Raw genomic sequence first — 21512 nt, 5'->3', positions numbered from 1 at the left:
TTCCTTGACTGGAAAACAGAGGTATTAATATCCAGGTCTTGGGGCTGTTGGGAAGACTAGATGTATAAAAAGTACGTAACTTTCAGTAAATGGGGGTTATTCTTATTCTTCCCACGGGAGAAGGGAATACCTCAGCATATAGTTTGATTGTGTTTTACATAGGAGGTGAGAGAGAAGACTGAATGTGTATCTCTGATTAGAATCTCTACTGCACCAAGTAAAAGTACGGGGCTCTGGGGTGACAGTCAGTCTGTAAAGGACGAGGAAAATGGAAGAGATGGAGAAGTATATGCAACAATCCTAGTGAAGTGACCTCCACCTACCTGTGTAGAATTTTCTGATATATTGTCTATCCCCAAGCAGAGGTCGGAGCTGAGCTGAGAGACAGTGGCACTGCAAGCTATGCTGCAGCCACAGCTTTGCAACAGCATGCTCACTCACACCCTCGGTGCCGCTCTGGCCATTCTCATGCAAGTTGATGAACTGGGAGGCAAAGAGGCGTGAGTCAAAATGTACATCCTGGTAAAGACAGCAAGACTGAGGCCTAATGACCTGAGAACTAAATTGAGAAGGGGAAGGGAAGGCAACCAGAGGTATTTTCCCTCCAGCTAGTATACAGAGGTTACTGAGGGAGGAGCAAGAAGAAAGGTATTAGTGGTTCGCTGCTACATTGGGCCACTGCAGAGGGACTAATGCAGGTAAGACCTGATATGCAGCTCCAGGAGAGGACAAAGCTGCCACATCTGTCTCTTTATGTTCTAACTCCAAAGAGACATCTACTCTGGGGTACTCTGAGGAAGATAAACTTGACCTCTTGGCTTCTCTCACAGACTCCTCCATTTCAGGTGGCCTCTAGAAAATAATGCAATAAAAACCTGGGGGTAAGGATCTGGGAAGATGCCACCTAAGATTCTCCACCAAAGAGAAGCCATCTGAGCATCCTTCTGGCTGTAGTCACAGCATTCTCTATTTGGAACCTCCTTCTATTTGGAACCTGTTTCTAAAAGCAAGGTCTGGAGCCCTTGGGTGGCTCAGTCAGTTAAGTGCCCAACTTTGGCTCAGGTTGCAATTTCACAGTTTGTGAATTTGAGTCCCACATCACACTCTGTGCTGACATCTCAGAGCCTGGAACGTGCTTTGGATTCTGTGTCTCCCTCTCTCTGCCTCTCCCCAGCTCATGCTTTCTCTTCTCTCTCTCAAAAACAAATAAAAACATTAAAATAATAATAATTAATAAATAAATAAATAAAGCAAGGTCTCATAGCCCAGGTTCAGTGCAAAACATGTATGAATGGCAATTTCAGGCAGCTTCTAAGAAGAAATGACTATGGCAATATATTTTAGAAAAGGAAGTTAGTTGGGGTGAGGGGGAGCGGTGGTAAGAAAAATAAAGTGAGAAGGACAAAGAAAATCCACGTAAGAAAAACCACTGGGCTCTGGCCTTTCTCATAAAAAGGGCCAGTTTAACATCTTGTGATTTGGTTCCCTGATCATTTAAAAACAAATTATTTTACCTGACATCATCTCAGTGATGAACCTGCAGTGGGTGGATATACATGAAATAAGACTGCCAGGTATTAACAGGTCCTGAAGATGGGTGACAGATATTTCAGGGTTCATTATGCTCTTCTCATTAATTTTGTATATATTTGAGATTTTCCATAATGAAGAGTTAAATAAATAGATACATACGTTTGGCAGGACTGATCTGGAACCAGCTGTGTAACTCTGGCCAAGTCACTAACCTCCATGAGCTATTTCCCCACTTGGAAATGAAGGGTACTATGTCGAGCTAAGAGGTCAGGAGAGTACAGTCCTACAACGGTACTCAGCTGTTAGGAGCACGTTTGGCTCCATTTAGCACTGGCCTCCAGAAATCTCCATTTCTTTCCAGCTGGTGGCTCCTCTTCTCCTCAGTTTCAGCATCTCAGTCCTGCTTCCCCAACTACTGTAGGGAATCTCTTGCCATTTTCCTAGGATTTTGAACAGCTTCATTCTTGTCCTAATACACAGATCTTTTGAAGATAACAAAACTTTTTCATCTCTTCCCAAGAGGCCTGGGGCAATGGATTTGTAAGGTTTATTTTTTTAAAGCAAATAATCCTCCTCTTGAGCCCCCCAGATTAGTCTTACAGGCATACTTTCCTTTCCTCAGTTAAGAGGAAATTTAACACACACCATCTTTCTAGCCTACGAGACTCTTCGGACAGAACATCAAACAACAGAACCTACGGTTACTTTTCACTTCTTACCTTCTCCACATGAAGGGCTGAGTGTGGACTGAGCCAGCGGATGTCCTTTACAAACTGCCAGTAATCAGTCTGGCGGCAACACACCTGCTGTTGGAACACACAAGGTGAAGAAATCACTACCACTTTCACTAAATCCAGTTCTAGTGTTGACATTCAAAGGGCATAAGCTTCCCTTGCCTCAACAAAGGCTCTTAGCAGCAATCAAAAGGATATGTATTTCACCCCTTTTAAAGATAATCATTAAAAACTGTTTTAACTGTTCTTCTGAACTGGTAATGCATGCATACGATACAGAAGGTTATACAACGAAAATAATCTGACTTCTCCCTCTTCTCTCCACCACTGAAGCCCTAGAAGGTGAATCTTAAAATTGGTGAAGAGTTATTCATTAAAAGTCAGAGACAGAAGTCTTCGGTTCTTACTGCAAAATCAGGTAAGGAAAGACCTGCTTTTCCCACGCTACCGAGGTCAGGGAGTCAAAGAAATGAGCAATTCTAGATAAAACAGTCTCACACTAGAGAAACCTGAACATGATAGCAAAATGTTTATGCTAAGAAAATCTAACTCTTACTTTTTGGGAATCCTTTCTGAGATGATGGGGCAATGGGTTAAAACTGAAATCTAAATAATTTAGAGATGCAAAACTAGCACAAGCATTAAGAAATAGATCAACCAATAAAACAAAATAAATAGCCTAGGAAGAGTCTTAAATCAGAACTTAATATATGACTCAAGAATCATCTCAAATGTTAGTGGCTTTCTCACCTAGACTGGGAAGGTAAAAGCTAGAATTAGAAGTATCAGATGTATAGACTTTTTTGCCAACTAGAATCATGGAGACCCTTAATATTTTGGCAGCAGTGTGGCAGTGTTTCTGATCTCTCTTCTGTGGCTCAGTGGACACTGAATGGCCAGGGTGGGCAGCAGTGGGATATTAGCTCCAGCACATCTCCTGGTTACATCATATCTATGTGAACAGCATCTAAACTTGGTTTCCTTTTTTTAGGCAAAATTCTAGGCTAACTCAGAAATAAAATTGGAGATAACACTATAGATCCCATGAACACCACAAAGGAATACTATAAACAACTTTGTGCTCACTAGTGTGATAACCTACATGAAATGGATCAATTCCTTCAAAGACATGACCTGCCAAATCTCACCAAGAAGATAATCTGAATAGGCCTATATCAAAAGAAAGAAAAGAAAGAAAGAAAGAAAGAAAAAGAGCAATCAACAATTAATAACCTCCCAAAACCAAGAGCACCAGGCCTTGATGGGTTCACTGGTGAATTCTATTAAACATTTAATTATAAAAACTCCTTATAATGCATATAAGAAGACAGGAGCAGAAGAAAATACTTCCCCAAATCATTCTATAAGGTCTGCATTATCCTAATTCCAAAACCAGAAATAAAAAATCACAAGAAAACTATGGATCAATATCTCCCATGAACACAGATGTAAAAGTCCTCAACAAAATATTAGCAAATCAAAACCAACACTATATGAAAAGAATTATACACTATGACCAAGTAGGATTTACCCAGGTAGGCAAGGCTGGTTTAACATTCTAAAATCAAGACTGGAATTCATCATATCAACAGCCAAATTAAAAAAAAAAAATCACATGATCACATCAATAGATACAGAAAAAGTATCTGACGAAGTCCAACACTCATTCATAATAAAAACTCTCAGTAAACTAGGAATAGAAGGGAACTTCCGCAAATTAATAGAGAATATCTACAAAACTTAATGGTGAGCAGCTCAAAGCCTTCCCACTAAGATCAGGAACAAAGCAAGGCTGTCCCTTCTCCCCATTACTTTTTCATATCTTATTAAAGTCCTAGCTAATGCAATAAGAAAAGGAAATAAAAAGTATACAGATTAGGAAGGAAGAAATTAAACTGTTTTTGTTCAAGATAACATGATCATCTAAGTAGAAAATTCTAAAGAACAAAAAAAAAAGTTCCTAGAACTAGTAGGTAATTATAGCAAGGTCAGAGGCCGCAAGGCTAATATCAAAAGTCAACAACTTTCCTATACATCAGCAATGAACAAGTGGAATTTGAAATTAAAAACACATTACCATTTACTCTAGCACTCCCCAAAATGAAATACTCAGAAATAAATGTCATCGAATATGTACAAGATCTATATGAGGAAAACCTCAAAACAATGATGAAAAATAGCAAAGAAGTAAATAAATACAGAGATAATCCATGTTAATGGATAGTAAGATTCAATACTGTCAAATGTCAGTTTTTTCCAACTAGAGTTATAAATTCAATGCAGTCCAATCAAAATTTCAGCAAGTCATTTTGTGGATATCAACAGACTAATTCTAAAGTTTATATGGAGGGGGCACTGGGTGGCTCAGTCTGTTAAGTCTCCATCTCCGATTTCAGTTCCAAACCATTAGATCAAGCCCCATGTAGGGCCCTGTGCCAACAATGCAGAGCCTGCTTGGGATTCTCCCTCTCTCCTTCTCTCTCTGCCCCTCCTCTGCTTACCCTCATTTTTGCTTTCAAAATAGATACATAAACATTACAAAAATAATAATAATGAAGTTTATATGGTAAGCAGACAACCCAGAATAGCTAAAACAATTTTGAAAGACAAGAGCAAAGTTTTTCTTCAAAAATGACTTACACTATCTGACTTTAAGACTTACCATAAAGGCACATTAATCAAGATAGTGGAGTACTGACAAAAAAGAAAAAAAAAAGACAAATAGATCAGAACAGAATCTATGAAATGAAACAGAACAGAGAGCTCAGAAACAGATGCACATAAATAGAATAAACTAATCTTTGATGAGGGAGCAAAGGCAATACAATGGAGCAATGACAGTCTTTTCAACATGGTGCTGAAACACTGGACATTCACATGAAAAAAAATGAATCTCAACACAGACCTTGTACCTGTCACAAAACTTAAGTCAAAATGAGTCATAGGCCTAAATGTAAAATGCAAAATTATGAGTTTCCTAGAAGGTAACAAGGAGAAAACCTAGATGACTTTGGATATGGTGATGACTTTTTTTGATACAAAACCAAAAGCATGATCCATGAAACAAAGAACTGATATGCTGGACCTCACTAAAATTAAAAACTTCTGTTCTATGACCAATAATGTCAAGAGAATGAGGAGAGAGACCACAAACAAGGAGAAAATATTTGCAAAGAAACATCTGATAAAGAAATGTTATCCAGGGGCGCCTGGGTGGCTAAGTTAGTTAACCGCCCAACTTTGCTTCAGGTCATGATCTCAGTTCGTGAGTTCGAGCCCCGCGATGTGCTCTGTGTTGACAGCTGACAGCCTGAGGTCTGCTTTGGATTCCATGTCTTCTCTCTCTGTTCCTACCCCATTCATACCCTGTCTCTCTCAGTCTCTCTCAAAAATAAACATCAAAAAAAAATTTTTTATATAAAAGGAAATGTTATCCACAATATATGAAGAACTCTTAAGACACAACAATAAGAAAACAATCTGGGGCACCTGAGTGGCTCAGTCGGTTAAGTGTCTGACTTAGGCCTAGGTCATGATCTCAGCATCCTGAGTTTGAGTCCTGCATTGGGCTCTCTGCTGACAGCTCAGAGCCTAGAGCCTGTTTCTGATTCTGTCTCCCTCTCTTTCTCTCTCTCTCTCACTCTTTGCCCCTCCTCCACTTGCACTCTGTGTCTCTCAAAAACAAATAAACATTCAAAAGAAGAAAGGAAACAATCTGATTTAAAAAATGGACCAAAGACCTTAAGAGACACCTCACCAAAGAAGATATACAGAGGACAAATAAGCACATGAAAAGACATGCCACATTATATGTCATTAGGGAGATGTAATTTAAAACATTATACCACTATACACCTATATTAGAACAGTCCAAATCCAGAACAACGCCAACATTAAATGCTGTTGAGGATATGGAGCAAAAGAAACTCTCATTTATTGCTGATGACAATGCAAAAACAAAGTACAGCTACTCTGATAGACAGTTTGGTAGTTTCTTACAAAACTAAACATATTCTTACAATATGATCCAGCAATCACATTACTTGGCATTTACCCAGAGGAGCTGAAAATTTATGCCCCCACAAAAACTTCAATAAAAACTTGATGTCAAAATATAGAGAGGCAAGACAACTTTCAAAGTTAAAAGGAAAAAAACCCTAAAAATGTAGAAAGTTTTATACTCATATTACAGACTCTTTAAATTGCTAGTTCAGTAGAAAAAAGAAAATAAAACTGGAAGTCCTGTTTCATGTATTATGAGTGCAATTTATTAAGGAAATATGATAGGAAACTCCATCAGTGGATCCCTACTCCCAGAAAAAGTTTTGCCCCTATATCCAAAGACTGTTGAATAAATATAAATTTAGGTGTTTTAAAATAAAATAAAATAAAATAAAATAAAATAAAATAAAATAAAATAAAATGTTTGAGTGACTCTTCAATTGCACTCACTTAATCAATCAGCGAATGATCCAGATCACATTGTAGAAGAAGGCTTTTCATGTCCTTATCCAAAAATTGATGTAGTGGTTAAGGGATAAATAAAATGACAAAGGATGAGCACTGGGTGTTGTCTGTAAGCGATGAGCCATGGGAATCTACCCCCAAAACCAAGAGCACACTTTACACACTGTATGTTAGCCAATTTGACAATAAATTATATTTTTAAAATAATAATAATACAAAATAAAATGACAAATCTTTGAATATTGGGGGAAATCAGCAACAAAACATACAGTACAAGTGAAGGACAATTCCTATCATAATGAAAAGATACAATAAATAATTACAATAATTACTTACAATAATTTGCAATAATTAAAACAGAGTGATGGCACACAGAGAACAGACCATAATAAATAATCAGAAATAGATCTGTGTGTCAAGAGGATTAAGTATATTCAAAATAATTTACAAACGAAATGTTTTAAATATAAAAAATTAAGCCATTAGTAGAAGAAACTATCAAGAAACATTTTTAATGATGGTACAATGGGAAGCCCTTTGGAGCATCATACAGAGCCCAGAGGCCCTGAGAGAAATGATTAATATGACTTACTAAAATATCAGATCTTTCTGTATAGTAAAAAGCCACCATAAGAAATGGCAAAAGACAAACTAGGAAAAAAATATTTGTACTCACATTAGACAAAGGATTAATTCTATTAATACAGAACTACAAATTCATAGGAAAAGAATCTAAGGAAAATGGGGGGAAAATAGGAAAGAGTTCACAGAAAAATAATGGCTCTCATAAGCATTTTTCATAAGAAGAATGTAACTTTTTACCTATCATACTGGAGATAGTTTACAGTTTAATAATACCTTACATTGGCATGGATATGGAGAAATAAATACTCTTCTACATCATTGGTGACATAACTTCCTGGAGAACAATTTAGCAATACCTATCAAAATTGAAATGCACATACCCTTTAGCCTAAAAACTCTACTTCTAGGAATAGCCTATGTGAAGGGCAAAATGGACTATACACAAGGTTATTTGCTATAGCACTGTTACTAACTGCAAACGATTGGAAGTAATCTAAAAGTCCATTACCAGGACTCGTTAAATAAATTATGGTACATACACACAATGGAATATTATAAAATGACAGCTGTTAAAAAGAAAAAGCACTTTATGTAATGACTTGGAATGAATTAGATGATCTATCAAGGAAAAACCAAGATGCAGCATAGTAATTATAGCATTCTTTTATTTGCGTGAAAAATCAGGAAGTGTAGCAAAGAAAATGATTCATATTTTCTTTTATAAACATAAAAATTCTTTGGAAAGAAACTGGTAAACAGTAGTTATCTACGGATAGAAAGGAAATAAGATGTTTCACCGAATACGGTTTTATGCTTTTAGTGTTTTTAAGCATATAAATGTATTATTTATTTTAAAACTTAAATATTTTAAAGCCAGTTACAGAAAGACATATATAGTACAATCTTAGTATTATAAAAAGTACAGAAATGCATAGAAAAAATAAGAAGATCTACCAAAATGTTAAAAAGTTATTGTTATTAGTTGGTATTGAGGGTGATGTTTACTTGATTCAAATTCTTTTTTGGTATTTTCAAATTTTCAACAAATAAAACATATATTACTTATATATTCAGAAAAGAAAAATACACAGAAGTCTTTTCTGTAATTATTGTTATTTTTTAAATTGGCCCTCCTAGGGGACCTGGATGGCTCACTCGGTTAGGCGACTGACTTCAGGTCAGGTCATGATCTCGCGGTTGGTGAGTTCGAGCCCTGCATTCGGCTCTGTGCTGACAGCTCAGAGCCTGAAGCTTGCTTTGATTCTGTGTCTCCTTCTCTCTCTGCCCCTCCCCTGCTCATGCTCTGTCTCTCTTTCCTTCAAAAATAAATAAACATTAAAAAATTTTTAATTGGGCTGCCTATATTGCCAAGTAAAGGTTTCTTCTTGATGGTGGAAAAAAGGGGGATCTTTTTACTTCTCCTATTTAACTGAGGAATCTTAAAGACTGAGTGTCTCCACATTTCTTTTTTTTTTTCCCCCTCACCTCCACATTTCTAAGCAGTAGAAAAGAAATTATCAAATAGGCCTTGCCTTATGGAAAAACTAAAAGGTAGCCCAGATGCAGGCTGTCAGGAAAAATGAGATTCCTCTAAGAATACAGTCGTGATGTCATAGCTTTCCAAAGGCTTTGAGTGATTAAAAAAAATAAAGTTCACATTCCAGAACACATCCTTTGAAAGGACAGAATAGATATGACCAGCATGAATCACTGTAATCCTTCCCCCTCTCCAAGGGCACAACACCCAGAATAGCTTCCAGATGACGCAGCAACCAGAAGCCTTTGAAAGCCTTAATCTTTAGGGAGGAAATGAAAGGGAAAAATAAGTCTTTGACACAGACATTAATTGTTAGGTCTTCACAAGGCAGAACAGAGCAGCAGTGAAATTCATATTGATCTTTTGGTTTTGATTCTTTCCATTACAGTGTATAGTTGAAAATGTGTGTCTGATAGATTTGCCTGATTTGCTTCCCTAATTAACAGTACTGCTATTTTGCAGATGACCATATACTTTAATATTTTTCATTCTAATGACCATATGCTTTCATAGATATCACTTATTAATAACTGTAACAAGATATGTTAATATTGGTTTGCATTTACCAAGCATCTTTCATTTGGAATTCCACTGACTTTACTATTTCATTATGACATTTTCTTTTTCTGGCACAGATAGTACAACTGTCTTGTAATATGGTAAAGTGATTACTCTAGATGACAATGTAAAATTAGTAACAGGGCCAAGAGAAAACCTTTTTGCTACCAAGATGCAAGTACTTAACCACTAAATGGCAGTGCCATTTATCTAGTTATTTTGGTCATCAACCTGGGAAACTTGTATTGAGTTTTTGTAAAACATGTGACATGATTCCCAAGTTTCTGGCTTGGAAGACGGAGTGGCTGGCAATGCCACAAATTAGTGTTAAAAATAGGAGGAAGGGCAAACTTATGAGGAAAACAAGTTTGTTTTGGGTCATGTTGTGCTTGGCCTATAGGACAAACAGCCAGATGATAATGTATAGCAGACAGCTTGTCTTATGGATCTGGAGTTTAGCAGAAGTGTCTGAAGTATTCTGTACAGGAAAATGTACAGAATAAGAAGAGATAAGGAAACAGGACAGAATCCCATTAAAATCTAAAATCCAAAAAGAGATTCCAGGGAAAGAAACTAAGAAGGCATGGTCACAGGGATAGGAGAAGGATTCTACAACATTCGAAGAGTCATGGTAAGATGATGGTCAACAATGCAGAACGTAAGACAGTGTTCAAAAGGAGAAGAAATGTTCATGGATCTGGTAACATGGACATCATTTTACTGAAACTTCAGCAGCAAGATCACCAGTGGTAAGGGCGAAAACCAGATTGCAGTGGGTTAACTTATCTTCAGAATTATTTTTTACAGGACTACATGTAACTTGAAACTTAAAAAATGAAAGAAACATTTGTTAATTATTTCCTATGTGCCACAAACTGCACTAGGCAAACTTGTACGCTATTTCATTTAATCTTTCCATCAAACATTATGATATAAATAACATCATCCTCATTATTACAGATGAGAAAAGCAAGCCTCAAAAAAGTTAATATTACCTAATAGTTAAGATCAACTATCAACTTATGTTTTTTAAAGCTTTTCATGTATATTATCTCATAATATCTCATTTAATTCTCACAATAATTGTGTGAGGTAAGTATCAGTGTAATCTCATTTTACAAATGAGGAAACAGAGGCACAAAGAGATAACTTACCCAATACCACATAGTTCTGAAGCTGAGATTAAAATATAAACAGTCTGACTCAGAAGTCTATAATTGTAACTACTATGTCACTTTTTTTTCCTGAGGACCTAAGAAACGAATTTAGATTTCAATTCAGGTTCTCTCTGGTTCTAGAGACTTTTGTCAGGCTACCACACAATGTTGCCTCCAAATGTCTAGAATGGTGCTTGAATAACAATAACCATTACGAAACACTTTGAGAGAGCCTCACTTTCAGAACCTACTCTGAATAAAGAAAATCTGATCTAAGCCAACTTCTCACCGAATTCTGAAAATATCAAACAGGAATGTTAGTTTGAAAATACTGTTGAGCAGAAATACACATATATTTTTAGAAGGAAGGGTAGCATATTAAATCCTACCAACGATGAATACTTTAACACCAATTAGTTGGTCAGCTTTTTATCAATGTGACTGATAGATGAGAATAAATTCTGATTAAAAAAGAGAAAGACAAGCTTAGCTCAAGGGAAGGAGTGCCAGGGAAGAATACCAGGCCTGATATGAGATGAGCATGAGTGTTTAGGAACACAAAATTGTGCACACATTTGTGAGGTCTAATTTTTTAAATAGGAGGGTACCAGAGCCAATGACTCACTTGACAATTTTATTCAGATCCAAACCTTACTTAAAACACTGCAAATGGAATAACTACCAAAGATAAAGCAAAACCATTATGTATTATTACATTCCACTCATTATCAATCCTCAAAGTTTGTTAGTGTTTGAGGATATTACAGAAAAGAAACCCAACATCAATAAAGTTTATATATAAAAAATAAGCTATAACTAAAACTACCATTCATAATTATCAACAAGTTATCCATAAATGATGCTCAGAGGATATTCTAAAAATGACAATATTCTGTAACTACTTCTCACATGTGCTCTAGGGTGCTCCTACCGGAAAAAATCCTAGTGATTCATCATCATTGTCCTTATCCTCTTCCTTCTCATCATCATATCACAGTCCCACCCTTAAGGGTTCAAAGACCAGTAGCCTTCATCATCTCCCTGTCAACAACGTAATGCAACTGTTTCTTTTCAGCAAATGATGCAGCCAACCTGACAAGAAAGAAGAGGTCAACATACCTGGTCATGGATGAGCCCATGATAGAGGATGCTCTGCATATCCCTACAAAGCCGCTCCAGGCCACCATACTTGGACCAGACATTGGGGCTGTTGGCTGACACCAAACCCTCCACAGTAGTCTTCAAATTACCCAGCAACTGCCAGTGCTCCCTCCTGCAAGGGCATCAATTATACCAAAGGTTAGTTAACTTTGTTGTACCTGATCCTAAACACGTCAAAGAAAGGTGGAACCAAGAAGCCTCCTGCCCCACATCCTATTATTTTCTCCCCTACTAATTTTTTACTTGGGCCTAAGACCCGATTCTGAGAAGTCTTAAGTTGTAAAGAACACTAAGATTAAAAAAACAATAACATCCTAAACAAGATATTAGGAAATCAGATCCAACAATACATTAAAAAAATTATTCACCATGACCAAGTGGGATTTATACCTGGGATGCATGGCTGGTTCAATATTCGCAAAACAATCAATGGGATCATCACATCAATAAAAGAAAGGACAAGAACCACATTATCCTCTCAGTAGGTTCAGAGAAAACATTTGACATGATACAACATCCTTTCTTGATACCCTCAAGAAAGTAGAGATAGAAGGATCATACTTCAAGATCATAAAAGTCATATATGAAAGACCCAACAATAATATCATCCTCATTGGGGAAAAACTAAGAGCTTTCCCCCTAAGGTCAGGAACAAGATAAGGATGTCCACTCTCACCACATTTATTCAACATAGTATTGAAAGTCTTAGCCTCAACCAGACAACACAAAGGAATAAAAGGCATCCAAATCGGCCAGGAAGAAGTTAAACTTTCACTCTTTGCAGATGACATGATACACTACATGGAAAACCCAAAAGATTCCACCAAAAAACTGCTAAAACTGATCCAGGAATTCATCAAAGTTGCAGGATATAAAATCAATACACAGAAATCGGTTGTATTCCTATATACCAATAATGAAGCAACAGAAAGAGAAATCAAGGAATCAATCCCTTTTACAATTGCACCAAAAACCATAAAATACTTAGGAATAAATCTAACCAAAGAGGTGAAAAATCTATACACTAAAAACTATAGAAAGCTTATGAAAGAAGCTGAAGAAAACATTAAAAAATGGAAAAATATTCCATGCTCCTAGATAGGAAGAACAAATATTGTTAAAATGTCAATATTACCCAAAGCAATCTACATATTCAATGCAATCCCTATCAAAATAACACCAGCATTCGTCATAGAGCTAGAACAATCCTAAAATTTGTATGGAACCAGAAAAGACCCTGAATAGCCAAAGCAATCTTGAAAAAGAAAACCAAATCACAATCTTAGACGTCAAGCTATATTATGAAGCTGTAATCATCAAGACAGTATGCTACTGGCACAAAAACAAACACTCAGATTGATGGAACAGAATAGAAAACCCAGAAATGGACCCACAAATGTATGACCAACTCATCTTTGACAAAGCAAGAAAGAATATCCAATGGAATAAAGAAGTCTCTTCAGCAAGTGATGCTGGGACAACTGGACAGCCACATGCAGAAAAATGAACCTGGACCACTTCCTTACACCATACACAAAAATAAACTCAAAATGCATGAAGGATCTAAATGACAGACATGGAGCCATCAAAATCCTTGAGGGGAAAGCAGGCAAAAACCTCTTTGACGTTGGCCGCAGCAACTTCTTACTCAATATGTCTCCGAAGGCAAGGGAGACAAAAGCAAAAATGAACTATTGGGACCTCATCAAAACAAAAAGTTTCTACACAGCAAAGGAAACAATCAGCAAAACTAAAAGGTAACCGACAGAATGGGAGAAGATATTTGCAAGTGACATATCAGATAAAGGGTTAGTGTCCAAAATCTATGAAGAACTTATCAAACTCAACACCCAAAAAACAAATAATCCAGTAAAGAAATGGGCAAAAGACATGAATAGACACTTCTCCAGACATCCAGATGGCCAACTGACATATGAAAAAATGTTCAACATCACTCATCATCAGGGAAATACAAATCAAAACCACAATGAGATACCACCTCACACCTGTCAGAATAGCTAACATTAACAACTCAGATGACAGATGTTGGTGAGGATGCAGAGAAAGAGGATCTCTTTTGCACTGCTGGTGGGAATGCAAACTGGTGCAACCACTCTGGAAAACAGTATGGAGCTTCCTCAAAAAATCAGAAGTAGAACTACCCTACAACCCAGCAACTGCACTACTAGGTATTTATCCAAGGGATGCAGGTACGCTGTTTCAAAGGGGCACATGCACCCAAATGTTTACAGCAGCATTATCGACAACAACCAAAGTATGGAAAGAGCCCAAATGTCCATCAACAGATGAATGGATAAAGAAGATGCAGTATATATATATATATACATACATACATATATATATATATATATATATATATACGTACACACACAATGGAGTATTACTCAGCAATTAAAAAGAATGAAATCCTGCCATTTGCAACTATGTGGATGGAACTAGAGGGTATTATGCTAAGCGAAATTAGTCCATCAGAGAGAGACAAATATCATAGGTCTTCACTCATATGAGGACTTCAAGATACAAAACAGATGAAAATAAGGGAAGGGAAGCAAAAATAATATAAAAACAGGGAGGGGGACAAAACATAAGAGACTCTTAAATATAGAGAACAGAGGATTACTGGAGAGGTCACGGGAGGGGAATGAGCTAAATGGATAAGGGAATCTACTGCTGAAATCATTGTTGCACTACGTGTTAACTAACATGGATGTAAATTTAAAAAATAAATTAAATTAAAAAAAACCCTCACTCTTAACATGGCATGTTATGCTTTGTAAGGTAATCTTCACCTATTATCTCATTCAATTCTCACATAAGTAGCCCGTAACCCTGTGTTTCTAAGACTGAATCCCATCAAGATCCATTTCTGGAAATGATAGGACATAACCAATAAAGAGATGAGGCCATTTGATCAAAACCAGAAATCTTTTTCAGAATAAAAAAGTCAAAAATGACCTTTTATTCACTATATTTACATGCACTAAGTACACATACCTGCATACAAATATTATGATTAAGAATACAAATTGTCCATGATTTCTGTCCCCCGTCCCCACAGTTTTTTAAGCTGAAATCAAGACAAAAAGTTTTGTTTGCACTGAGCTACGTTGGGACACGCCCCCAAAGCAGTCAACTTTTGGCTTATTCTTCTGGACCATCTGAAGTACTGAAGAGGGAAGGTCTGAAAATTGCTGCCCTAAATGATCTTCAAGGTTCCTCTGAAATCTCCAGCATTTTCTCAACAGTTTCCACCCCCATAAAAACTGAAAACGAACTTCAATTGAATGAAAAAAGTTGGATGCACTGAATCAAACTGCATAAAGAAAACATGAGGAGATAAAATGCCAAACTCTTCCTCTTAGGCCTTCAATTGTCATACTGCGCACTTTATCTTGCCCTTCCATTTCTTTTTAGAATACTACTCTTTGTACTTGTCAAGGACAGTCATGGAAATAATCATTTTTTTCAGGGAACTTTCACCGTAACTATTTTACATAATTTAAATACCTGTAAGGGCGGAAGGGCCCTGAATTAGAATCCTTTCTATCAGTACTCAAAACTAGCCTATTTTGTACATTTTCTGAGTAATTTTTAAAAGTGGATGAGTAAAGACAAATGAAATATAATGAATGAAGCTAGATCCAGTATAAGAGTGTCATCTAAAAAGAGAAAGCCAGATGAATCTCAATTTGGTCTTCTGCTCTCAAGGCCTTAAGACCAGGAATTTATTCAAACTGGGAGACATCATGCTTTTCTTAACCTTACACCTTTTAAACATTCAAGTCACCAAACTCATTTATCCCATTTTCTTTTTCCCCAATTTTATTGAGATATAATTGACGCATAACATTATACTAGCTTGAAGTATTTAACATAATGATTTGATATATATAAATACTGCAAAATGATTACCACATTAAGCCTAGTTAACATTCATCACCTCACATAGTTACAAATTGTTTCTTATGATGAGAACATTCAGATCTACTTTCTTAGCAGCTTTCAAATATACTATACAGTCTTGTTAACTGCAGTCACCCATGCTGTACATTACATCCCCAGAATTTATTTATCCGATTACTGGAAGTGTACCCGTTTCCTTCATCCCCCACCTCTAGCAATCACCCATCAGTCTGCTCTCTATTTCCAGGAGTTTGGCTTTTTTAGACCCCATATATAAGTGAGATTATACAGTATTTGTCTCTGTTTGACTTATTTCACTTATCATAATGCTCTCAGGGTCCATCCATGTTGTCACAAATGGCAGGATTTCTCTTTTTAGAGCTGAATAATATTCCTCTGTGTGTGTGTGTGTGTGTGTGTGTGTGTGTGTGTGTGTGTCACATTTTCTTTATCCATCCATCTATCCATGGATACTAACGTTGTTTCCATAACATGGCTATTATAAATAATGCTGCACTAAACACGGAGGTACAGATACCTCTTCAGCATCCTGTTTTTGCTTCCTTTGGATATACACCCAGACAGTATTTCTATTTTTAATTTTTGAGGAATCTCCATACTGTTTTCTACAGTGACTGCACCACTATATTCCCATCAGCAGTGCATAAGGATTCCATTTTCTCTGCCTTTTCACTAACATTTGTTTTCTCTCGTCTTTTTGATGACAACCCTTCTAAAAAGCGTGAGGGCCTATGTCACTGCAGTTTTTTTAAATTTGTATTTCCCTGATGATTAGTGATGCTGAGCACCTCTTCATGTACCTGTTGGCCATTGTCTTGTTCTAATTCCATTCCAGTCAGAATAACTAAGATGTACAGAGGACTTAGATAGTCATTAATTGTCTTAGATAGTCATTTATTGTTATACTATGAGAAACTGCCATCACAGAGGTCAAATGACTGCCAACTTTTGCTTCAGTGATTCTCCATCTCCTGTGCTTCCTTAGGGTTAATTTGGCCTGTTCACACTGACACAGTTTTCACATTCCAACAGGTTACAATCAAGTCTTGCAGGCCTGAGAACAGTTTGCTTCCTCAAGTGACTTGACATATCTATGCTCTGAGTTACTCTCCATCTTACAAGCAGAACTATCAAAGAACATTATAAATTCTGGAAGCAGACATCAAGCACGCTATCATCCTGAGGCTTTGTTTCCACAATTATATAAATAGCACTGAAATCCTAGAAACCTGAGCATTCAGATCTACTACCAACTTCTACTAAACAAAGCTAAAGAACTTTCCTTCCCCACAATGTAGCATCTCTAAGATACCAAAGCTACAAAAGAATATGGCTTTTTCTAAGATACACCAAATCATTTATATTTGGTATAAGCTCCTGCAGAAGTAAACATAAAAAAAATTATTTACATAGCTAGTCTATATAGTGTCTTTACCTTTTTAGAATACTTTATCCTAATGATGCAGTTATCACTTTCAGAGAATTGAAATGCTAAATTCAACCGGAGCCCATACTCAATAGTTAGATTAATCTATTCATACCTGAATCTTATATGCAAGTGAACAGATGACCATGAGAAATCAAATATGCCTCTGTATTCTTTAACCACACTTTCAGTAAATAAGGTCAGTCTTTCTTGGGTGAAACCTGTTCAGTAATAATTATTTGAATAGTATCACCTTGAATTGATGTAACCTTTATCTGGGCAAAGCAAGGCCTCTGAAGTATATTAAGTTCTAAGTAGCCCTCTGCAGAGCCACTTCTCCAAGTACAGAGAGTGCTCTCCCTTAATCACCATAATTTAAAAGCAAGTATTTCTAAGCATCTCATCCTGTGCCAAGGAAGAAGCAGGCCTGAGTGGCAAGGGACAGCGTAATCCATTGCTACCTGAATCATTTTCATCAACAGTTAAGCCAAACTCAGAATAAAGTCCTACCTATTGGGATGATTTTGACTTGATTCCTCCTTGAAAGAGGAATAGAAATTGCTTAAGCAACTCAAATAAGGATATTCAAGGAAAGTTTTCCTAAATGCCAGCTCAGTCTTAAGCTTGCCAAGTCACTATTAGAAGCAACACTCAAGCGGCCAGCATTACCTTGATATCAAACCAAGACAAAGACACTACAAAAAATAAAAAAAGAGAGAGAGAACTACAGGCCAATATCTCTGATGAACATAGATGCAATGACCCTCAACAAAATATTACCAAACCAAACCCAATAATAGATTTTTTAAAAACATTCATCACAATCAAGTGGGATTTATTGCTGGGATACAAGGTGGTTCAATATTCACAAAGCAACCAATGTGATACATCACGTCAATAAGAGAAAGGATAAACAATGACACAATCATTTCAATAAATGCAGAAAAAGCATTTCACAAAATACAACATCTATCCATGATAAAAACCCTCAACAAAGTAGGTTTAGAAGGAACATACCTCAACAAAATAAATGCCATACATGAAAAACCCACAATGAACATCATACTCAGTAGTGAAAACTGAGAGCTTTTCCCCTAAGATCAGGAACAAGACAAGGATGTCTACTCTAACCACCTTTATTCAACATAGTTCTGGAAGTCCTAGCCACAGCAACTGAACAAGAAAAGGAAATAAAAGGCATCCAAAATGGTAGGGGAAAAAAAGGAGTAAAACCTTCCCTGTTTGCAGATGACATGATACGGTATATAGAAAATCCTAAAGATTCCACCAAAAAACTACTAAAGTGATCTGTGAATTCACTAAGATTATAGGATACAAAATTAATTTAGAGAACTTTGGAAATTTGTTGCATTTCTATACACTAATAATGAAGTAGCAGAAAGAGAAATTAGAAAACAATCCTATTTACAAATCCACCAAAAATAATAAAATACCTAGGAATAAACTGAACCAAGTAGATTAAAGACCTGTATTCTGAAAACTATAAAATACTGATGAAAGAAACTGAGGAAAACACAAGTGGAAAGAGATACTATGCTCATGGTTTAGAAGAATATTGCTAAAGTGTCCATACTACCCAAAGAAATCTACAGATTTAATGCAATCCCTAGCAAAATACCAACAGCATTCTTCACAGAAGTAGAACAAATAATCCTAAAATTTGTATGGAATCACAAAAGACCCAAATAGCCAAAGCAATACTGAAAAAGAAGAACAAAACTGGAAGTATCACAATCCCAGATTTCAAGATATACTACAAAGCTATAGTTATCAAAACAGTATGGTATGGTATTGGCACATAAAAAGACACATGGATCAAGAGAATCAAATGGAGAGCCCAGAAATAAATCCACAATCATGTGGTCAATTAATCTTTGGCAAAGGAGGCAAGAATATGCAATGGGAAAAAGATAGTCTCTTCAAAAAATGGTAATTGGAAAACTGGACAGCTTCATGCAAAAGGATGAAACCAAACCACTTCACATATACACAAAATAAACTCAAAATGGATTAAGGACTTTGTGCGTCTGGGCAGCTCAGTCAGTTAGGCGTACGACTCTCAGTTTCATCTCTGGTCATGATCTCATGGATTCTAAGTTTGAGCCACCAGTTGGGCTCTGTGCTGTGTGAAGCCTGCTTGGGATTCTCTCTCCCCTTCTCTCTCTGCCCCTCCTCTGCTTGTGCTCATTTATTTAAAAATAAATAAAACTTTTAAAAACCTAACCGTGAGACCTGAAAAAAGCCTAGATGAGAGCACAGGCAGTAATTTCTCTGACATTAGCCATAGCAATACTTTTCTAGATATGTCTCCTGAGGCAAAGGAAACAAAAGCACAAATAAACTATTGGTACTATATCAAAACAAAAACCTTCTTAGTTAAGAAAAAAAAAAAAAAACAGACGGTGCTTGGGTGGCTCAGTTGGTTAAGCATCAACTCTTGATCTCAGGGTCATGAGTCCAAGCCCTGCATTGGGCTCCATCCTGGGCATGAAGCCTACTTAAAAATAAATAAATAAATAGCTTCTGCACAGCAAAGGAAACAATCAGAAAACTGAAAGACAATCTACAGAATGGGAGAAGAGATTCTCAAATGATACATCTTACAATTTATTAAATGATGTATCCAAAATTTATTTAAAAATTACAAGATTGAGGGGCACCTGGGTAGCTCAGTTGGTTGAGCATCCAACTTTGGCTCAGGTCATGATCTCACAGCTCTTGAGTTTGAGCCCCATGTTGCCCCTGTCAGCCTGTCAGCAATGCAGGGCCCATTTAGGATCCCCTATCCCCCTCTTTCTGCCCCTCCCCCATTTACACTCTTTCTCAAAAAATAAATTTCAAAAAAAAGAACTTACAATATTGAACACACACACACACACACACACAATGATAAGATTATTAAGAGATGGGGAGAAGACATGAAGAGACATTTCTCCAGAGAAGCCATGCAGATGCCCAGCAGACAGACACACTCAATATCACTCACATTAAGGAAATGCAAATCAAAACCACAATGAGATATCACTTTACACCTGCCAGAATAGTTACAATAAAAAATACAAGAAACAACAAGTGTTGGTAATGATATTAAGTAAAAGAAACCCTCTTGCACTGTTGGTGGGAATGCAAACTAGTAAAGCCATTGTGGAAAGCAGTATGGAGGTTCCTCAAAAAATTAAAAATAGAATTACCACATGATCCTGTAATTCTACTACTGGGTATTTACCCAAAGAATACAAAAACATTAATTTGAAAAAATATATGCAATCCTATGTTTATTGCAGCATTATTTACAATCAATAGCCAAATAATGGAAGCAGCCCAAGTGTCCATTGAGAGACTAAAAAATAGACTCTTAACCGAAAACAAACAGATAGTTATCAGAGGGGAGGTGAGTGGAGGGAATGGGTGAAATGGGTGAAGGGGATTAAGGGTGCAGTTATCATGATGAGCACTGAGTAACAGAGATAATTGTTCAATCACTATCCTGTATGCCTGAAACTAACATAACACTGTATGTAAGTACACTGGAATTTTTTAAAAAGTGACACTCAAGGTTAAAACAGAAAAGTTATAGGCAAATGTTATTTTTTTTAAAAAGTGCTATGTCCCAGGTGATGTATCCAAGTGTTGAATCACGCTACATTGTACACCTGAAACTAATATGACACTATATGTAAACTAACTGGAATTCAAATATAAACTTATAAATAAATAAAAAAGAGCAATGCCATATAACTAACACATAATCACTAAAAATAACTGAACTATATGACGTATAGTTAACACATAATAAATATCATGCAATTGTAAAGTGCGATTTTAATCCAAGAAATATATATTAACATGTCTTGGATCCCCAGCATCCTTTTCAGAGGTACAAGGAAACAGCTTCAACTTATTGGCATACCCCCTCCACAGTGTGCCATTTATCTGCAATGAATTGTGGTATCTACCTGAAATCAAGACTGAAGGTCAGGTTGTCCCAAGTCAGATAAGGATTTGATCCCTGAAATGTAAGAAAAGTATGTGATATCCAAATGATGGAATATCATGAAACCATTCAAATTTTTCATTAGGAAGACTTTCCAAAATTAATGATAGATAGTATGTTAAAGTATAAAAAGCAAAATATAAAATTATTACTTATAAAATACTGAGATAAATTAAGATATGTAGTACTGGTTACCTTTGGTTATATGAGGGGAATATAAAGAAGGAAAGAACTATTTGGCCTTCCTTGAGCCTAGCAATTAATGAATGATCAATAATCTGAACAAAGTTAGCAAACAAGAGGCTGGAAAATACCATCAAGGATTTTTTAAAATACCAAAGCGTCAAGGACATCTTATGCTGAAAGGCTGTGGTCCGGCAAACACCTGGGCCTT

The 21512-nt window shown here is 36.4% G+C and overlaps 1 protein-coding gene across 9 annotated transcripts in view; it reads right to left on the bottom strand.

The window, feature by feature from the left end:
* The window catches only part of RUBCN (rubicon autophagy regulator), a 57671-nt gene that overhangs the window by 26838 nt on the left and 9321 nt on the right, over nucleotides 1-21512 (bottom strand). For 8 of the 9 annotated variants that reach the window (XM_029939492.1, XM_029939495.1, XM_029939493.1 and 5 more), the window contains exons 2-4: nucleotides 11691-11844; nucleotides 2253-2339; nucleotides 324-483 (exon numbers count right to left, since the gene is read on the bottom strand). In XM_029939492.1, the coding sequence (XP_029795352.1) occupies nucleotides 324-483; nucleotides 2253-2339; nucleotides 11691-11844 (401 nt within the window). Of the gene's footprint in view, nucleotides 1-323; nucleotides 484-2252; nucleotides 2340-11690; nucleotides 11845-21080; nucleotides 21134-21512 lie in introns of all 9 variants that reach the window. The other variant, XM_029939499.1, reaches the window with a different exon arrangement.

The sequence above is a fragment of the Suricata suricatta genome, chromosome 5 (genome assembly GCF_006229205.1).
Source record: "Suricata suricatta isolate VVHF042 chromosome 5, meerkat_22Aug2017_6uvM2_HiC, whole genome shotgun sequence".
Classification (NCBI taxonomy): domain Eukaryota; kingdom Metazoa; phylum Chordata; class Mammalia; order Carnivora; family Herpestidae; genus Suricata; species Suricata suricatta.
Note: the sequence above shows the minus strand (reverse complement) of the source record. Positions and strands in the feature narration are given on the sequence as shown.